The sequence below is a fragment of the Lithobates pipiens genome, unplaced genomic scaffold, assembly GCF_037356315.1.
Source record: "Lithobates pipiens isolate NorthernLeopardFrog02 unplaced genomic scaffold, aLitPip1_a1.2 Scaffold_23, whole genome shotgun sequence".
In the NCBI taxonomy this organism is placed as follows: domain Eukaryota; kingdom Metazoa; phylum Chordata; class Amphibia; order Anura; family Ranidae; genus Lithobates; species Lithobates pipiens.
The window spans coordinates 174,435,357-174,455,951 of NW_027507785.1; the positions used below are offsets into that span (position 1 = coordinate 174,435,357).

Genomic DNA, 20,595 nt, shown 5'->3' on the forward strand with positions numbered 1-20,595 from the left:
CTGCAATCCCCTCAGTGAGCAGAGTCTCACATGTCCAGTGGATAATGCACTGATGTTAAAGGATCCAGCAAGTTAAGGTTGGATTTTCCTTTTAAAGACTAGATGTCTTTTGCAGTTCTGGCTGCAATTGGAGTAACTCGGTCCATAAACCCTTAACCACTTACAGACCAGACCATTTTTCTGGTCAAAGACCAGACCACTTTTTGCGATTCAGGACTGCGTCGCTTTAACTGACAATTGCGCAGTCGTGCGACGTGGCTCCCAAACAAAATTTACGTATTTTTATTTTTTCCCCTACAAATGGAGCTTTCTTTTTGGTATTTGATCACCCCTGCGGTTTTTATTTTTTGTGTGCTATAAACAAAAAAAATTATATATATATATATATATATATATATATATATATATATATATATATATATATATATATATATATATATATATATATATATATATATATATACATACATACATACATACATACATACATACATACATACATACATACATACATACATACATACATACATACATACATACATACATACATACATACATACATACATACATACATACATACATACATACATACACACACACACACACACACTTTTTTTTTTTTTTTTTTCCCCTCCCTTTTTATTGTGACTGCGACATTATGGCAGACACATCGGACATTTTTGGGACCATTGTCGGTTATAAAGCAATCACTGCTATATAAATGCAGTGATTCCTGTGTAAATGACACTGGCAGTGAAGGGGTTAACCACTAGGGGGTGCTGTAGGGGTTAATTGTGTCTAGGCAGTGATTCTAACAGTGGAGGGGAGGGGGCTATGTGCGACCAACACTGATCACTGCTCCCAATTTACGGGGAGCTGTGATCGGTGTCCTGACGCTAGGCAGAACTGGCTAATGCTTGTTTACATCAGCATTTGCCCGTTCATCCTCTCCGTGAGACAATTGCGGACATAGAGTCCAGGGGCCCGCGATCACACTCACGGAAGTCGTGGCATGCCCGCAAATCACTTCTTAAATGGCAACGTACAGGTCCGTTAATCAGCCTGTACATGCCCTTTTGCCGACATATATCGGCATGAGCCAGTCAGCGAGTGGTTAAGAACTGGGGTATGTAAAATTTTCATCAGGGTCGTTTTGGGGAGTTTGTTGTGATTTAAAGAGTAAACATAGTTGATAAATGGTTCAGCCAAACACTAACCACGATTGAAAAAATGTTTGTTAAATTCATATTCTCTGAAAAATGGGCAAGAAATTATTTCTGCCAGGGTATGTAAAATTATGAGCACAACTGTATAATCAAGTGCACTCCCATGCAGAACAAAAGGTACAAGTCACCGTATGAGCCGATGTTGTCCCCAGTAGGGGGCAAAATTGACAGAAAAGGTAGAGCAGGTGCTGTCTACTACATAAACTGGGTGCTAAATTACATAAGTTTTAAAAACCTTTTGACAAAATGTGTCAAGCTGACCCTCCCTCATGTCACATCCAGCCTGCAGAGTACTATGCAATGATACAGCGTTCACATCTCACACGAGTAGGGCTGATGGTTTATTTGGTGACATCATGTTGACAGGTTTGTTATAAAAAAAAGTGTGTGTGTGGGGTGGTTTTTTTTTTTTTTTTTTTTTTTTTCCCCCTATGTATGCTACTGTTTTCCAACAAATCGCCCAAGGATTTTACGCTGAGGCGCTTCCTATTTTATATATTCTGCCCACTGCATATTCCTTTGTCCTTGGAGTCACAACCAGCAGTAATCCAACACCGAGGGAACTACCAGAGGATATTGCATTGGGAAGTGGTCCCTGTTAATGACCCACAAGCATGACGGACTTGTCTTGCTGTATGGTGAAGGAGTTCAACACATTTGGTGTGTGCAGATCGTTCACTACTTCCAGGAGGTGAATGTACTGACATCTATGGGACACGGAGCACAACAGCAATTTTTTTTTCACCAAGAAAACACTGCACTGATATTGCTATATGCACTTTTATTTAGTCTCTGGCAAATTGTATTTAAGTGGTTGTAAACCCTTACAACACACTTTTTGCTACAGGTAAGCTTATAACTATTGCTTCAGGGACATCGTCGAGGCTCAGGCCGATCGCCGCGCTCACGATACCCTGAAGTAACTCCAGGAGTGATGTTGACTGCCGGAGTGGTGTTCGAGGATGGCTGCAGTGGCTTCAATCTTGGGTAAGTAATTCATAATGAGCTTGTATGCTATGCATATGAGCCCATCTATGCCTTTGTCTCGCAGGCTTTTATTTTTTCTTGGGTTTACAACCACTTTAATGTGCAATTTAAAAAGTGGATAAACCATATCCTTGTCAGGTTATTCACTTTTGATACTGCACAATTTTATATTCTTGTCACTATCAGTTATTCCTATTAACAGTTCTGTACGATAGTAATAAGGCATAGTAACTTGTGTGGATCAATACATTGAAATTTAGCACACAGTTAAGGTAGAGCAGGCGCTGTCTACTATATATTCTATCAAAAGTACACATACTGTATGTGACAGTACGGCTTGGGAACCGTACACTGGGCTTACTACGATTCCCATGATCTTCCCCACTGACCACAGGGTCACTAGTATTGACTAGAACAGTGATCTTTTGGCTTCCCCAGTGGGCCTTCAGATATGAGATGGAACAGTGTAAGCATGCAATAAAGATCACATCTGGAGTTCAGCTTCTGAGGGCTAATGACTTATTGATTAGACAGGTTAACATGTGAACGTAAAAACCTGAAACTGGACAAGTGGACTTCAAACACTTTTTGCTTTCTAAAACACTGCTGCTTTAGGCTGGGTTCACACTATTGTGAATTGGATGCTGATTTCCCTGCATCCAATTCGCATAGCAGGAGATTGTGAATGGCTCTCTATGGAGCTAGTTCACACATCGGCTCGGCAATTGCACAGGAGCCCTGTGCGTCCTTTTTATTTTTTTATTTTTTTTGTCCCTTTTTCAGGTACAAATTCAGCCCAAAATTCGGTCTGGAATCTGTCCTGAAACAGTGAATGGAGGTGCACTGGACTCTTGCTGTGAGTCGGAGCATGCTGCAGTGTGAACCCACCCCAGCCGCATACGCACAGTATGATTGTTGGCCAACTGAGCATTTGATTTTTGTCAAAAAGGCGTGACAGGATCTTGTCTTGCATACTAACGGTACACCATTGTCATGTAACAAACACGAACATGGTGACATACTACGAGGAATTTCAGCTCTTGAGGGCCACCCTTTGGGCCCCTTCTGCTAATTTTTGTGTTTGAGCATTGATTCAGAGCATGCGTGTTTGGCAATGGTTTTTGGATATCAGATTTTCGTATGGTCAGTACACAAATCCGTCACACAAGTCGTAAGTGCAAAAAATGTACTCCAACATTTGTTGGCCAAAAGTTGGACAACACTTTTCAAAAGGAGCGTATTAAACCTTTAAGATTTTAGGACAACAGTCTCTCCACACAATCCCCTGCCAACAATCATACCATGTGTATGAGGCTTTAGTGTTTTGGCTTGTGAGAACTTGCAACTGGAAAAAAAATAGTCCGATTAAAATAAATGAAATGAGGAATTGAAAATCACAGAAAATGAGCTCTGGAAACTCTAAGATGCTGCAATACTTAACTAAAAAGTGAACTTGCTAGTTCTTGTTTCTGAAATATTTTGTCAGTATTTTGTTTTAAAGTATACTGTGCCCAGGCTATGAACATTAAAGTGTACCTTTCACTAAAGCCCCATACACATTATTGGATTTTCTGCAGATTTTGCTCTTTAGATTTACCAAAATCATATAATATGAGGTCAAACCTTAGGAGTAACCCACTACATGATTTTGGTAAATCTGAAGACAAAAATCTGCAGAAAATCTAATGGTGTGTTTAGGGTCTTAGGCTGCATTCACACTTCAAGTTTCCTAAATGCAAAGGTAATGCACTTTTTGGACTTCAGTGGAATTGTATTAAAAACGCAGGAAAATACATGTACATGCAGTTTTTGTGTGTATGGGGGGGGGGGGGTTTCTTCCATCTCGACAGACAGTTCCTCCTAGCAACATAAACACATCCCAAAAATGCATAAATTGTGCATGGGTGAGGGGGAGAAACCATACTTTAAAGGAGTAGCTGTGTGCATGTATTAATTTATTTTTTGTTATTGGATACAAACGGCAGATTCTGGAGCGCACGAATTATCTCCTCCATACGAGTTCAAATTGAGTATGTGGTCACAATAGTCCCAACATATTTCGGAATGTTGGTGTAAATACTCAATTCCTTCCTTGGGTTGAATTGAAGCAAGCTGTTTGTTCTATTAACAGAAAAAGTATGTCTGAGAAATAACAAGTATGCAAAGTTACAGTAGTTGAACAGCAAGGCATATAGTGACCCTATGGTTATTGGGTCTGCTTTATCAGAGTCCCAATTAGGTGAAGTGGATCTAGTGCCTTGTCAGGGGGCTTCTAATGTAGTCACAGCGCTATCTGGTTGAATTCACCTTAGAGGCTCTAAGCATAGTCCTGCACCTTCCTCTGCAGACTCGCTCTGATCTTCCTGTGACTTAAAGATGAAGTAAACCCTGATGGGTTTTACTTCTGTTTCCCTGTAAAGGTAAAGCATAATGGGCTACTATGCATCGCATAGTAGCCCATTATGTGTCACTTACCTGAAACCGAAGCCTGCGATGTCACTGCTGTCCCCACTAGCAGCGAGCGTCTGTCTTCGCCCCTCTTCTTTTTGGGCTGCGAACTCCAGCTCTGTGACTGGCCGGAGTCACGTGACGGCACTCCCGCATGGGAGCTGCCAGTCACAACATGACCCCTTTTAGAAACGGGACGATCTGCCCTTTCTAAAGTGACCATGCACCACAGACATCGGCGCGCGCTTTATTGTAAATATCTCTAAACGGTGGAGGTTTAGGAGATATTACCAGCACCTACAGGGAAGCCTTAATATAGGCTTCCCTGTAGGTAAGTGGTTGTGGCAGTGGCTCTCTCGCTCCATTAACCACTTGAGGACTAGCCTTGTTATGAGATTTTGGTGTTTAAAATGGGGGCGGGGAGGGTGTTTGAGGGGGGCCAGTGACAGTCTTACAGTGATCAGAGCTAAAAATATCCACAGATCACTGTAATAAATGACATCGGCAGGAAAGGGGTTGGCACCAGGGTGCGATCAAGGGGTGTTTCTTGGGGAGTGGACTGCCTGGGAGTATAGAGATCTCTGCTCCTGATCGCTAGGAACAGATGATCACGTTGCTCCCCTGTCAGAACAGCCATTTATTTGTTTACATTGAAAGAGCTCTGTGGAGTGATCGGGGGGGGGGGGGGCGGGGGGTGGCCGGCAGACATTGCGGCTGCCGGCCACCCGCCTGCTATAACCAAAGGGACCAACTTGCCCCTACAGTGATTTGCGCAGGAGGGCCAACCTGCCCCTGTATAACTGCTGCGGCTGGTCGGCAAGTGGTTAATACAGATTTATATAAAACTAAGGATTTATTTTTATATATTTTTTTTTTTTTTCCCCCAGTCGTCTGTTTGCTCCAAGATTGTACAGCTTCTGGGACAAAATGAGGTGGACCATCATCAGAAGCAAGTTGTCATGTTGAGTCAAGACAGTTTTTATCGGATACTTACTCCGGAGCAGAAAAGCAAGGCACTGAAAGGCCTGTTTAACTTTGATCACCCAGGTAAGGTGCTTATTATTATTATTATTATTATTATTATTATCCACTTCGCGCCCGCCCTATAGACGAAAGACGACTACAGAGCGGACGCTATCTGCCGGGAGGCCGTCCCTGGACGTCCTCCTATTTACTTCCGCAATGCGCACTCCCGGGAGCACGCATTGGGGAAGTTCTGTGCTGGCCGTGTCCCTTTGGACACAGCCAGTCACAGATCGCTGTAAACGGCCAATCACGGCGGCCGTTTACAGCACGATCGGCCTATCCAATGAGAGATTATCTCATGTGTAAACATATGAGATCATCTCTCAGCGCCGCTCTCCCTCCTCACACAGACAGCGTGTGAGAGGAGAGAGATGAAAGGCTGCAGCGGCCGTAAGTGGGGGGGGGGGGGGGGAGGAGTAAAAAAAAAGTGCCATTTGTCCCCAGTGCCACGTGTCATTGTCCTGGTGCTCCAGGGCCTTCAAAAGTTAATGGGTAGTCAACAAGTTAGATTTATGCTCCTAGAACACGTGACGGTGCTCCCTGCATGTTGTGCCTCTATGTGGCCAGGCTGTGAAAGTCCCACACGTGTGGTATTGTAATACTCGGGAGGAGTAGCAGAATTTTTTGGGGGTGTCATTTGTGTGGTATACACATGCCATGTGAGAAAAATTACATATGACGATTTTGTTTGGTTTAAAATAATAAAAAAAATAAAAAAACTTGCTTTTTGCAAAGAATTGTGAGAAAAAAATGACAACATCAAAAAGCTCACCATGCCTCTTACTAAATACCTTGGAATGTCTACTTTCCAAAAAGGGGTCATTTGGGGGGTATTTGTACTTTCCTGACTTGTTCGGGTCACAAGAAATGAAATAGGCCACCAGTACATCAGATGTGATCAATTTTGTGCGATCCGCACCACAGCTTGTAGACTCTCTAACTTTCACAAAGCCCAAATAATATCCACTAATTTGGGTTATTTTTACCAAAGATATGTAGCAGTATAAATTGTGGCCAAAATGTATGAAGAAAAATCAATAATTTGCATAATTTTGTCACAGAAACAAAGAAATATGCGCTTTTTTTTTTTTCTTTTTCTTCAAAATTTTTGGTCTTTTTTCATTTTATAGTGCAAAAAATAAACCCCAGAGGTGATCAAATACCACCAAAAAGCTCTATTTGTGGGGAAAAAAGGACAAAAAATTCATTTGGGTACGGTGTTGCATGACTGAGTAATTGTCATTCAAAGTGAGAGCACCGAAAGCTGAAAATTGGTCTGGGCAGGAAGGGTGTTTAAGTGCCCAGTAAGCAAGTGGTTAAATATCTCTATCCTCCTACATAGTATTTTGCAACATGGCATTAAACAGAGTAACCCTCAAAAGCCAAAGGCATGCACATGGTAATTTGTGTATGTGTGTAATATAAAAAAATATATACCGTATATACTCGAGTATAAGCCGAGATTTTCAGCCTCTTTTTTGAGGCTGAAAGTGCCCCCTTGGCTTATACTCGAGTCGCCGCTGTCTGACTGCTCGATCAGCGTATCGAGCAGACAGACGGCGGACATTAATTTTCAAAAGCCGCGCCTCCTTCTCCGCCTCCGCCTGTGATAGGCGGAACACTGAATTTCCCAGCAGTCAGTGTTCCGCCTATCACGGACATCCGCTCATTCTCATACTACGGACGAGTATGAGAGGATGTCTGTGATAGGCGGAACACAGGCTGCTGGGAAATTGAGTGTTCCGCCTATCACAGGCGGAGGCGGAATTTTGAATTGTAGAATGGCCGCCGAGAAGAGCGGCGATCCATCGGCACGGGACGGAGGAGGCACGGCACGGGACGGAGGAGACACGGGACGGAGGAGGCACGGGACGACGGCGGCTCGGGACGGAGGCTTGGGACACAGGTAGGCTGCACACACACACACACACACACACACACACACACACACACACACACACACACACACACACACACACACACACACACACACACACACACGGAATGGATGGATGGATACACACACACACACACACACACACACACACACACACACAGGGATGGATGGATGGATACACACACACACACACACACAGGGATGGATGGATACACACACACACACACACACACAGGGATGGATGGATGGATGGATACACACACACACACACACACACACACACACACACACACACACACAGGGATGGATGGATGGATGGATACACACACACACACACACACACACACACACACACACACACACACACACACACACACAGGGATGGATGGATGGATACACACACACACACACACACACAGGGATGGATGGATGGATGGATACACACAGGGATGGATGGATGGACACAGACACAGGGATGGATGGACGGACACACACACAGGGATGGACGGACACACAGGGATGGACAGCCATGTCTCACCCTCGGCTTATACACGAGTCAATACGTTTTCCAGTTTTTTGGGGGTAAATTGGGGGCCTCGGCTTATACTCGGGTCGGCCTATACTCGAGTATATACGGTAATATTATTTCTCCTCATACCAAATACAGTATCGTGCAAAAGTGAGTACACCCCTTGCATTTTTTTGTCAATATTTTATTTTCATGTGAAGAAATTGTAGCAAAGCAATGTAAAGTAAAGAGTGTACAGCTTGTATAAGGCCCCTTTCACGCAGACGACTGTTCTGCTGCTGTTAAAAGAATGTTTTGAAATTCAGAGAATCCTGGCACAATGTTCACTTGCAGTTGTACATTGTGCTGCGTTTATGTGCTTTTAGCTACGTTGGAACATTTGTTCCATTTCTGATGTGCTTCCTGTTTTTTTTTATTTATTTTATTTATTTTTTCTTTCCGTGTTGCTGCTGCTATCTGCAGCTAAAATAGTGCGCTGCAATTACCTGCAGTTATGTGCAGCTAGCTGCAATAAATCGGTCCTGGAGGCAGTCGGATAAAAATTATTATTATTTTTTTTTTTTTTCTAACTGCTTGATCTATCCACAGCTAAAAGCTGAATTATATCTGCCCGTGTGAAAGGGGCCTTACGGTGTAAATTTGCTGTCCCTTCAAAAATAACTCTGTACACAGCCATTTCATTTCTAAACCGCTGGCAAAAAGTGAGTACACCCCTAAGTGAAAATGTCCAAATTGGGCCCAAAGTGTCAATATTTTGTGTGGCCACCATTTTCCAGCACTGTCTTAACCCTCTTGGGCATGGAGTTCACCAGAGCTTCACAGGTTGCCACTGGAGTCCTCTTCCACTCCTCCATGATGACATCATGAAGCTGGTGAATGTTGGAGACCTTGCGTTCCTCCACCTTCCGTTTTTAGGATGCCCCACACATGCTCAAAGTTTAGGTCTGGAGACCTGTTTGGCCAGTCCATCACCGTTTGCCCTCCAGCTTCTTTAGCAAGGCAGTGGCTGTCTTGGAGGTGTTTGGGGTCATTATCCTGTTGGAATACTGCCCTGCAGCCCAGTCCCTTAAGGGAGGGATGGCATTCATGGTTCCCTCAATGAACTGTAGCTCCCCAGTGCTGGCAGCCCTCATGCAACCCCAGACCATGTCTCCCACCACCACGTCGACTGTCAGCAAGACACACTTGTCTTTGTACATCTCACCTGGTTGCTGCCACACAAGCTTGACGACACCATCTGAACCAAATAAGTTTATCTTGGTCTCATGAGACCACAGGACATGGTTCCAGTAATCCATTTCTTTTAGTCTGCTTGCCTTCAGCAAGCTGTGGGGCTTTCTTGTGCATCTTTAGAAGAGGCTTCCTTCTGGGATGACAGCCATGCAGACCACTTTGATGCAGTGTGTCGCTTGTGGTCTGAGCACTGACAGGCCCCCCCCTTTTTTTTCAACCTCTGCAGCAATGCTGGCAGCACTCGTATGTCTATTTCCCAAAGACAACCTCCTGGATATGACTCTGTATGGTCTTGGCCACCATGCTGCAGCTCAGTTTCAGGGTCTTGGCAATCTTCTTTATAGCCTAGGCCATCTTTATGTAGAGCAACAATTTCAGTGACGAGTATGAGATTGATAACGCCAAATTTTCACACCTGCTTCCCATTCAACCCTGAGACCTTGTAATACTAACACGTCGCATAACACTGGGGAGGGAAAATGACTAATTGGGCCCAATTTGGATATTTTCACTTAGGGGTGTACTCACATTTGTTGCAAGAGGTTTATAAATCAATGGCTGTGTGTTATATTGAGGGGACAGAAAATTTACACTGTTGTACAAGCTATACACTCACTACTTTACATTGTAGCAAAGAGTAATTTCTTCAGTGTCACATGATAAAATATTTACAAAAATGTGAGGGGTGTACTCACTCTTGTCAGATACTGTATACGTCTAATCCCTGGCCAATTATTAGGCAATCTATTATACGGTCGACCGTTGCTAGGCCTTGTGTGTCCAACCAAGGGGCCCATAACCTGTCTACCTTACCGAAGCTACCCCCTACGCTGAAAAATATTTTTCCAATTGCCGTCTCTCATTTGGGCTATCCACTCCTTCAGTGTGGGAGGGTCAGCGCCGTAATAACCTGCAGGCCTGAAAAGTGCCCTAGCTATGGCTGGTTTAGAGATCATCCAGCTTCCCCAATAAGCATTGTTTTGGTTTCTCTGGAACAAGGTAAAATGGGTGTGGGTGTTTATTTATTTTTAATTGGGGGGGGGGAGCCCCAAGTCCAACTGTAAATGTGTGGGCTTTTGTATCTAAAGCCTCGTATACATGTGTGGCTTTTCGACAGGGAATTGTGTTGATTGCCTAAAACCTGACCGTTGGTATGCTCCAACAGACAATTGTCCAACTTTCCTCCAACAAATGTTGGATGGCAGGCTAGTAAATTTTTGGTGGACAGCGGTCTGTCAGATTTTCCTATTGTCTACACACAAGTCCATCGCACAAGTTGAAAGTACAAACGCATGTTCAGGATCAATGTGCACCAAACACTACATTAGCAGAAGGTGCCAAAAGGGTGGCGCTCAAGAGCTGAAATTCCTTGTAGTACGTCGCTACGTTCGTGTTTGTTGGCTGACAAACCGTTTGTATGCAAGACAAGTTCCTGGCACGTGCCCTTCAGACAAAAGTCGGACGCTTTGCCAACAGTCTGATCATGTGTTCCGGGCTTAACGCTAAAGTGCTGTGCAAGATTTCGTTTCCCCATTTTCTTCACAAGAAATGGGTTTTTATCACTCAGATTTGTGCTCATAATACATACCCTGGCAGAATTTGATTTCTTTGCCATTTTTCAGAGAATATGAATGATAACACAAACTTTCTTTCACGAATGGTTGGGGTCATTATCAATCAACTGTTTACGTTTTTTTTTTTTTTTTATTTATTTTTTTTTTTTTTTCCCCCGCAACAAACTACCCAAATGACCCTGATCAAAAGTTTACACACCCCAGTTCTTAATACCATGTTTTGCCCCCTTTAACATCAGTGACAGCTTGAAGTCGTTTGTGGATGAGGCTCTTTATCTCCTCAGATGGTAGAGCTGCCCATTCCTCTTGGCAAAAGGCCTCCAGTTCCTGGAAATTCTTGCATGAACTGCACACTTGAGATCTCCCCAGAGTGGCTCAATGATATTGAGGTCAGGAGACTGAGATGGCCACTCCAGAACCTTCACTTTATTCTACTGTAGCCAATGACGGGTCAACTTGGCCTTGTGTTTTGGATCATTGTCATGTTGAAATGTCAAAGTACTTCCCATGTGCAGCTTCCTGGTTGATGAATGCAAATGTTCCTCCAGTATTTCCATCACTCCAAATGACTGTGCCAGAAGGTTTGAGGCTTGTCTCTGTGCTATTTGATGTATTGTAAGCGGGATACTTTTGTGGCATTTGTGTAGTAATGGCTTTCTTCTGTTGACTTGACCATGCAGCCCATCTTTCTTCAGGTGCCTCCTTATTGTGCATCTTGAAACAGCCACACCACATGTTTTCAGAGTCCTGTACTTCATCTGAAGTTATTTGTTAGGTTTTTCTTTGCATCCCGAACAATTTTCCTGGCAGTTGTGGTTGAAATTTTAGTTGGTCTACCTGACTGTGGTTTGGTTTCAACAGAACCCCTAATTTTCCACTTCTTGATTAGAGTTTGAACACTGCTGATTGGCATTTTCAATTCCTTGGATATATTTTTATATCCCTTTCCTGTTTTATACAGTTCAAATACCTTTTCTCGCAGATCCTTTGACAATTTTTCTTTTCCCATGACTCAGAATCTAGAAATGTCAGTGCAGCACTGGATGAAAGACTCAAGGGTCTGTCAGTCCAGAAGAAAAACTCTAACAAGCAAACGGGTCACAGGTGTGGATGGTTACACTTGTTTTTTTTTATTATTTTTTTTTTTTTTTTAGCCATTTAAACCCCCTTGTGTCAACTTATGTGCATGTTGTCAGGCCAAAATCACCAGGGTGTGTAAACTTTTGAACTGGGTCATCATTTTGGGTAGTTTCTGTTGTGATTATGATTTAAAAGGTAAACAGTTGATTGACAATAAAGGGCTTCAGGTAGGGATGCACCGACATTTCGGCCACCAAAACATATCGGCCGAAAATGGCCCTTTCGGTAAAAAGCCAAAAGAATTCCTGCTGATACTGGTACTGAAAATGAGGCAGGGCTCTGCCCCCCCACCCCTGGTGCCGCCTATCAGGGGGGCTTCCTATATCATAGAAAAGAGGAGAGCCGCCGCCTGTTTGATTACAGCGCTGGGAACATCACAGCTTTCATTTCAATAGCGGTGTGTTCCCCGCTGTGTGCTGTCACATACGGCCCCTCCCCCTTATCCAGGCATCAAACTGGCTGCACTGATCTCCAGTCCCTGGCCATCTCCCATATATAACATTTAAAAAAAACTGTCGCTTTCAGGATCAAGGAAGATTTATTTTCGGCACCAAAAAACCCATTCAGTGCATCCCTAGCTTCAGGCAAACGCTAACCATGAGTGAAAATTTTGTTCTGCTAGCTCATGTAACCTCTGAGCACAACTGTGTATATGTCTCACGCCATTATAGTTAACTGTGGTTGCCTATATCTCTAATTTCAGATGCCTTTGACAATGAACTCATCTTGAAAACTCTTCGTGAAATCATGGAGGGGAAAACTGTACAGATTCCTGTTTATGATTTTGTTTCACACTCCAGGTATTTATAAATTTGTTATCACTGTAGTGGGTGGATATGTACTCATTGTAAAATAGTGGTGCCTTGGAATTATTTTTATTGACATGTGTAGGTCTTGCCTTGTACACTAATAGAGCAGTGATAAGCTGCTGTCTTGTCTGTGCTCCCATCAGTAGTGTAGTAAGGTTATTGTCAGTAAAGGTTCTTTGGTTGGGCACTGAGGTAGCCGAGGTAGATGCAGTGGCTGCTTCTCAAACTTGGATCCATGTACCCACTCCTGTCAGCATGTCAAACTCTCGTTGTCTGCGTTTTTGCATACATGTTTTGATGTCTAGCAGGTACATGTGTGCATTGTAGGTGGCAGCAGCCTTGAGTAATACTACAAGTCTGCACTGAGGACCTGTCATTACAGCCTGCTGCCTTCTGGCACTGACTCTCTACTGTCTTTTAACCAATATCCAGCCTTCAGTTGCCTGTATTGTAGAATGTGCCCCGTCATACTCTCCTGCGGCTTCCTTGGCACAGACACTTATTCCTGTCTAACTCTTTTTGTCCCATCTTTCTTTAAAACTTTGCTCTGCTTGACCTATTGTATATTTAATCTGATCTGAGAAGTGGCAGATGTGGTCAGGTGTTTGGGTGCGATCTACCTTTCAGATGGCTTGACAACCCCTTCCCTATATCGTAAGGAAAAGGCTAGTGGGGCAAATTTTGGGGAGGGAATCCCATCTGAACACCTTGCATTTCACTTTTACCAGTGTTCGTTTGAGGTTTTACAAATGATGGCAATTCTGATTTCCTACTATTGAATTTTAAATTAAGATCAGCTTTCCATTGGGTCATGTAGAGAAAGTTGGTTGAATTCAGCTATCATTCGTTCTGTGACTCCTGTGTTTTTCAATCACAATCTCTGCTCAGCAAAGACAGGACAGAGCCCATCTCCGTTCTTAAACCTCATACACACTACTAATCGTTTTTTCCTTTTTCCCAGCGGGTTGAATGAAGAAAACTGACAGCTGAGGTCGGAGCTGCTGTACTAACAATCTGATGTTGGTACAGCAATCTTCCTTGCTCTGTTGTGTTCTGACAGGGGCACTGCCCCCACCAGAACACTCTGGTCAGCATGCTTGTGCACTGAGCTTGATGAACAGGAGCCGGTTGGCAGACCTTTTTCGGTCATGACCCTTTGACTTTCACACCAGTTGCCATACAAAAGGGCCAAATGTCAGCCGGTTTTTATTGAACTGGCCGATGCCACTGGACATTCGGCCCGTGTGTGCAAGACTTTATTCTTGGAAGCGGCGGGTGACGGAAGCGGTGGGGTGACAGAAGCAGCATTTGATCAGTAAAGCATCCACCTGGGTGAGTTTGTATTTATTTTATTTTTATACAGCAGATAAAATGTTAAGTATTGAACATATTACCTTTTTTTGTAAATCGATTTTCTAAAGGTGCTACTGAGATGAAATGTTCAGTACTTGTTGTTAACATCCCACGCAATCCATACATGCAAAGAAACTAAAACTAGCATGTTGAGACATTAAGTTATGACACATGGGAAAAGTTTTGAACGCCTGAGGAAAAGGAGGTAGAAAAAGGCATGCAAAGCCAAGACACCAGCTGATATCAGTAGTTAGAAAGCTATCATTCCCCTTTTTTTGTCAGTACAAATCAGATGGTTCAGTATCAACTGATGGCCTATAAAAAGGTGTCTCGTTACCAAGGTGATACACAAAAACCTCTCATGATTAGTAAAAGCGCAGGGTTCTCAAGACCTCAACCTTAGTGTTGCAGAAAATAGGATTTTTATAACAGCTTACCTGTAAAATCCTTTTCTTTTGAAGTACATCATGGGACACAGAGCCATAGTACTATGTGGGTTATAGGCCACCGTCAAGTGATGGACACTGGCGCGCCCTAAGCAATACATGTGTAATATCAAAGAAGGGAGGGACCTCCGTGTCCTGTGATGTACTACAAAGAAAAGGATTTTACAGGTAAGCAACATGTTGCCAACATGTGGTTAACATTTCATGACAATAACACCTTTTTTAGGTATCATCGCTTGCTGATGACGGGTCCCTCTCCGCTCACTGAGTGGGGAGGGGCTTGTCGTGCGCTGCTGGTTACTATGGAGAGATCGGATGAAAATGGACAGCATGTCCGCTTTCATCAGATCTCACATGATCCGATCCACCAGGGATGGAAGCGAACGTAGGGGCATCCGTCTGATTTTATCGGACCGGGTCAATTGTCAGCAGACATGTCACTGCTGACATCCGTCGCTCCGCAGAACAGCATGGAGCACCTCCTCAGGTCTGCTGACAGGCGGACCTGAACAGTCTGATAGTGTTAAAGGGGCCTTAGAAATCCCCTAAACATTATCTTTTCATTTGTACAAAAAAAAAAAAAAAATTTAGGGTAGCTTGCAGTTGACACGACACGATTCCCAGAGTATTCTGAAAGTTTGAGAGAGCGGAAGCTAAGCGTTCTCAGACATCCTATTGAAAGGTGGTAGAGTGCCTGAACATCCTACAGCAGGGAGAGGGCTGTCACTGCAAAAATAGGTTCTCTGTAATACACACAGGACCCACTTTTTGAATTTTTTTGTTCTTTAATGTGTGTGGGGTTTTGTTTTTTTTCACAAGGAAAGAAGAGCCCATAACAATATACCCGGCTGATGTGGTGCTTTTTGAAGGTATATTGGCATTTTATGTTCAAGAAATCAGGGACATGTTCCGGATGAAATTGTTTGTGGACACAGATGCAGATACACGGCTATCACGAAGAGGTGAGCCTATTTATATTATATATATATATATATATATATATATATATATATATATATATATATATATATATATATATATATATATATATAAAAAAAAATTTAATATGCAGCATTCAGCTACAAATTTGGCTTCATGCTATTGAACCTGTCATGAAATGTCTGTTTAAACTGTTAAAGCTCAAATGTTAAGCCGACCGTAGAAGGTTCAAATCTTGGCTGATTCAGCCAGAATGAGCTGGGATTCAAACCATTTTTTGGCAGGCTGAATGTATCCAAGTTGATCAATCAGCTTGAGTACAACCAGCCCGCCCCCCCCAAGCCGCCAGGAGAACAAAATGGTAAACGCCAAAGCTGGAGGGTGCAAAATCGGGCTCACTTCTGCATGGAAACTAATCGGCTTCCAGGTTTTATAGCCAAAGCATAATGAACAGCTGTACATGGTAGCCAATCGGTCTGAGTGCACCAGTTTTAGTAAATCTACCCCAGTGGCTCAGAGGGAGGAAGGGATTTACCACTGACTGGTGATGGGGAATCGAGCAATGTGGTGTTTTTTTTTTTTTTTTTTTTTTTTTTATTTTTTTTTTTTTGCGGTTTATGGCTTGCTACAAAAACCTGAAGGTTTGCCTGAGGGTTATTTCTGGTGCTGCATTATGCAATAAAGGTGGATGCTTTCTACAGAGTGCAGCTGTCCGGCTTTTTTTTTTTAATTTTTTTTTTTTTTTCCCTCCCCAATGCAGTTTTATACCAGCTGGGTTTGCACTTGTATTTAGAAATGGAGGATGGCATCAGATATACCTGGAGCAGCGGCATATTGCTTAGTTTAAAATGAGTCTTGAATTTGGTGTGGAATGAAACTATGTATATGCATATCACTTGTGATGTTTTTAAGCTTTCCAGTGAATTCATGCCAACCAGGAAAATGCAGTTTCAGAGCTTGGTTTCGTGCTTTTTGTTTATAAAAAAAAAAAAAAAAAAAAAAAAAAAAATTACATTTTTAAGCCTACAGGTTTTCTCTAGCACCACCACCACTCATGTCTCAATCTCTGACTGATGCTGGACCCTCTGACCAGGACACGGCTCTGCTTGCATACACTTCTGTACCTTTTTACTCTCAATGGGCTCACTCTGCAGACATGCACACCTGGCTCCCCCTTTTTACAGTCTTTCACTCCTGGGAGGGTGGAGCACACCTGTCTCCTGGATGGAGCCTTGAACTATGCCCAGGCCTATGATTTATTAAGGCTGTGAACCCGCCTGGCAGTATCTGGCAAGACCTGGACATGGGAATAAAGTGCAGGCGTCCCAGGTTATTCTTATTTTATTTTTTTATTGCATACAGAGGCTTCTAAATCATGGTGAGTAGAAAATTCTGGGCAGTTGCACTCGAAATGAAATTTCTTGTGCCTTTTATTAAAACATCAGGATCACACTGTACATGTCGCAGCAAAGTAATACAGAACCAAAAACAGCTGACGTGTTTCACACAAAGTAGTGCTTACTAATAGCTAATGATCACTAAAATGCTAACAAATATATATACTATTTGTGATAAAACATGTGACTGAATGGCTGATTAATTAGATGATTGGTGTCATCTGGCAGGACTGATAACATTTTTTACTTTTATTTTTTATTTTTTTTTCAGCCGGTGAGTTAACCAACCTTGTGAGGTCTCAGCATATGTTGCAGAACCATCAATCCCAAACTAAACCAAATTGTGATCATACAATATATAGGCACTATAAGCAATATATAGCATTTTTAGTGATCATTAGCTATGAGTAGGCACTCCGTTTAGTATGAAACACGTCAGCTGTGTTTTGGTTCTGTATTACTTTGCTGTGAAATGTACAGTGTGATCCTGATGTTCTAATAAAGGCATGAGAAATTTCATTTGGAGTGCGGCTGTCCAGACTTTTCTACTCGCCTTGACTTACTATATGCATTAGCCGGCACCTGGGGCTCTTCATTACCTGGAGGAAAACCCCTTTTTGTTTCAGCAGACCTACCTGGAGCGGTGGTAACCCCATCTCTTTTTATACAGAGATTTGTAACTTATTGAAAATTTTGCTGAGCCAAGAATTTAATACAATCTGTGCCACTTTGTCATTGCTTGGTTTGCTAATTAACATTTGTGGTGGGACTGATAAGAATTAAGGGTGAGCAGACATTTCACTGCCAGGCGTAAAATTGGAAGACTGCACCTTTTTTTTGTTACACTAATGTAACTATAGAAAGATAAAAATGGTCTGTTGTAAGGTACATTGTGTCTTATTAATTTTTTTTTTTTTTTTTTTTTTTTTTTTTTTTTTTATTCCCTTCTCTATGCAGTACTTAGAGATCTCAATGATCGAGGTCGTGATCTGGAGCAGATTCTCTCACAATATATCACCTTTGTAAAGCCAGCCTTTGAAGAGTTCTGTTTGCCTGTAAGTAATTTTTATTGGGGGGAGCATGTGCATATAATATTAAAATGTCACTACACCAGAATAGTGTATCGCTTTCTAAAAATATGTATTTCAGTCTAAATTGTGAAAGTCTTTATAAAAAAATTGTGTGTGTGTGTGTGTGTGTGTGGTACACTGAACACAAAGGCCCTATAAAAAGCAAATCCTTTCCAACCTGTATCATTTCTATTTGAAACCTTGTCTAAAGGAACCTAAGTTATTGCCCACATCTGCCTCATTTCCTGTTTTTTCTTTCTTACTAATCCATCATCTTCACCTTTTTTATCCTTGTTCTGTATTCATTGTGGGGGGGGGGGACACCTTGGTAGGGGCAGGGGCAGGGTCTTGTTTCCCCATATTGGAGACCCCAGCAAAAACAGTGCGCAGGTTCAATTTCCAAATCTGGTGCGACTGGAAAACAAGGTTCACAGTGCCATAGTCTCATGTTGCAACCATAGTATCCAACAATGAGGTGTGCTTGGTCTCCCATACCTACCAATAAGTCTTCCCTCCCTCCTTTTTGAGACATTCACAACAAAGGTACATTCAAAGGTTACTACTTGAGTACAATAACACTTCTACTTTCTTACAACCAGCAACAACAAATCTTAATTTCCACTTTTAAGCAAAAAATCTTTTATTTTTTATTTTTTTTTTAAGATTACTGTCACTCTGAGGGAGAAAAAAAAGCTCAAAGGTGTTTAAGTGGCAGTGAGACTGCATAACTGCAGCCAGCCTTTCATGCTTTCACTTTGCCTGCATGCCATACTATTTATAAATCAAAGCTTAACCACTTGCCGACCAGCGCACGCCGATGTACGTCGACAGAATGGCATGGGCAGGCAAATGGGTGTACATGTACGTCCCTTTAAATTAGCCGCCCTGCCATCGGGGACGCGCTCCCGCGCTGGTCGGGACCCCCCCTGAGTCCGGTCGCGGGACCCGCGGACTCGATCGCCGCGGGCATGCCCACGATCGTCTCACGGAGCGGCCAAATGAAGAAATGCCGTTGTAAATGGCATTTCTCTATTCTGCCTAGCAACTAGTGACGCTGATCTCTGCTCCATGTGATTGGAGCAGAGATCAGTGTTCACTAAATGAAAGCCCAACCCCCCCACAGTTAGTAACACACCCCTAGGAACACTTAACCCCTTCAGTGTCATTTACACAGGAATCGCTGCATTTATATAGCAGTGATTACTGTATAAATGACAATGGTCCCAAAAATGTCCGATGGGTCCCCCACAATGTCGCAGTCACAATAAAAAATCGCTGATCGCAGCCATTACTAGTAAAAAAAAATTTATAAAAATGCTATAAAACTATCCCTATTTTGTAAACGCTATAACTTTTGCGCAAACCAATCAATCGCTTATTGCGTTTTTTTTTAACCAAAAATATGTAGAATACGCATCGGCCTAAACTGAGGGAAAAAATGTTTTTTTTTTTTTTTTTTTTAATATATATTTTTGAGGGAAATTATAACAAAAAGTAAAAAAATGCGGTTTTTTTTTTCCCAACATTTTCGCTCTATTTTTGTTTATAGCGCAAAAAATAAAAACCGCAGGGGTGATCAAATACCACCGAAAGAAAGCTCTATTTGTGGGGGGGAAAAAAAGGATGTCAATTTCGTTTGGGAGCCACGTCGCACGACCGCGCAATTGTCAGTTAAAGCGACGCAGTGCCGAATCGCAAAAAGTGGTCTGGTCTTTGACCAGCAAATTGGTCCGGTCTGAAAGTGGTTAAAGTTGTTTTAACCACTTAAGTCCCGGACCAGAGCACTTTTTGTGATTCAGCATTGTGTCGCTTTCACTGACCATTGCACGGTCGTGCGACGTGGCTCCCAAACAAAATTGATGTCCTCCCCTTATTTTATTTATTTTTTGCGCTATAAACAAAAACGTCAATTTAGAAAAATATTTTTACTTTTTGCTAGAATATCCCTTTTATATTTTTATTTTTTTGTGACTGCGACGACATGACAGACAGATCGGACGCTTTTGGCAATGTTTTGAGACCATTCATTTCTACAGCAATCGGTGCAATTAAAATGCATTGATTACTTTGTAAATGTGACTGGCAGTGAAGGGGTTAACCAGGAGGGGGCGCTGCAGAGTTTAAGTGTGTCCTAGAGAGGTGTTCTGACTGTAGGTTGATGGGCTACCTGTGATTCTAACAGTGGAGGGGAGGGGGCTATGTGCGACCAACACTGATCACCACTCCCGATCACGGGGGGCTGTGATCAGTGTCCTGTCACTAGGAAGAATGGGGAAATGCTTCTTTTACATCAACATTTCCCTGTTCTTCCTCTCCATGAGATGATCGCAGTTATCCCCACAGACATAGTCTGCAGGGCCAGAGATCAAACTAGTGGAGCTCGCAAGCGTGACCACACGGCAGCAAATTTTGAAGGGACGTACCTGTATGCTCATTTGCCTGTCTGTGCCATTCTGCCAAAGTAAATGTTCGTCCGACGGTCAGCAAGTGGTTAAACATGAAATGTGGACAAGGCATATTC

The 20,595-nt window shown here is 42.7% G+C and overlaps 1 protein-coding gene across 4 annotated transcripts in view; it reads left to right on the forward strand.

Moving 5' to 3' along the window:
* UCK2 (uridine-cytidine kinase 2) overlaps window positions 1-20,595 on the forward strand; it is a 185,706-nt gene that overhangs the window by 22,760 nt on the left and 142,351 nt on the right. For all 4 annotated transcript variants that reach the window (XM_077452633.1, XM_077452635.1, XM_077452632.1 and 1 more), the window contains exons 2-5: window positions 5,549-5,708; window positions 12,764-12,860; window positions 15,488-15,630; window positions 17,962-18,059. In XM_077452633.1, the coding sequence (XP_077308759.1) occupies window positions 5,549-5,708; window positions 12,764-12,860; window positions 15,488-15,630; window positions 17,962-18,059 (498 nt within the window). The remainder of the gene's footprint in view (window positions 1-5,548; window positions 5,709-12,763; window positions 12,861-15,487; window positions 15,631-17,961; window positions 18,060-20,595) is intronic.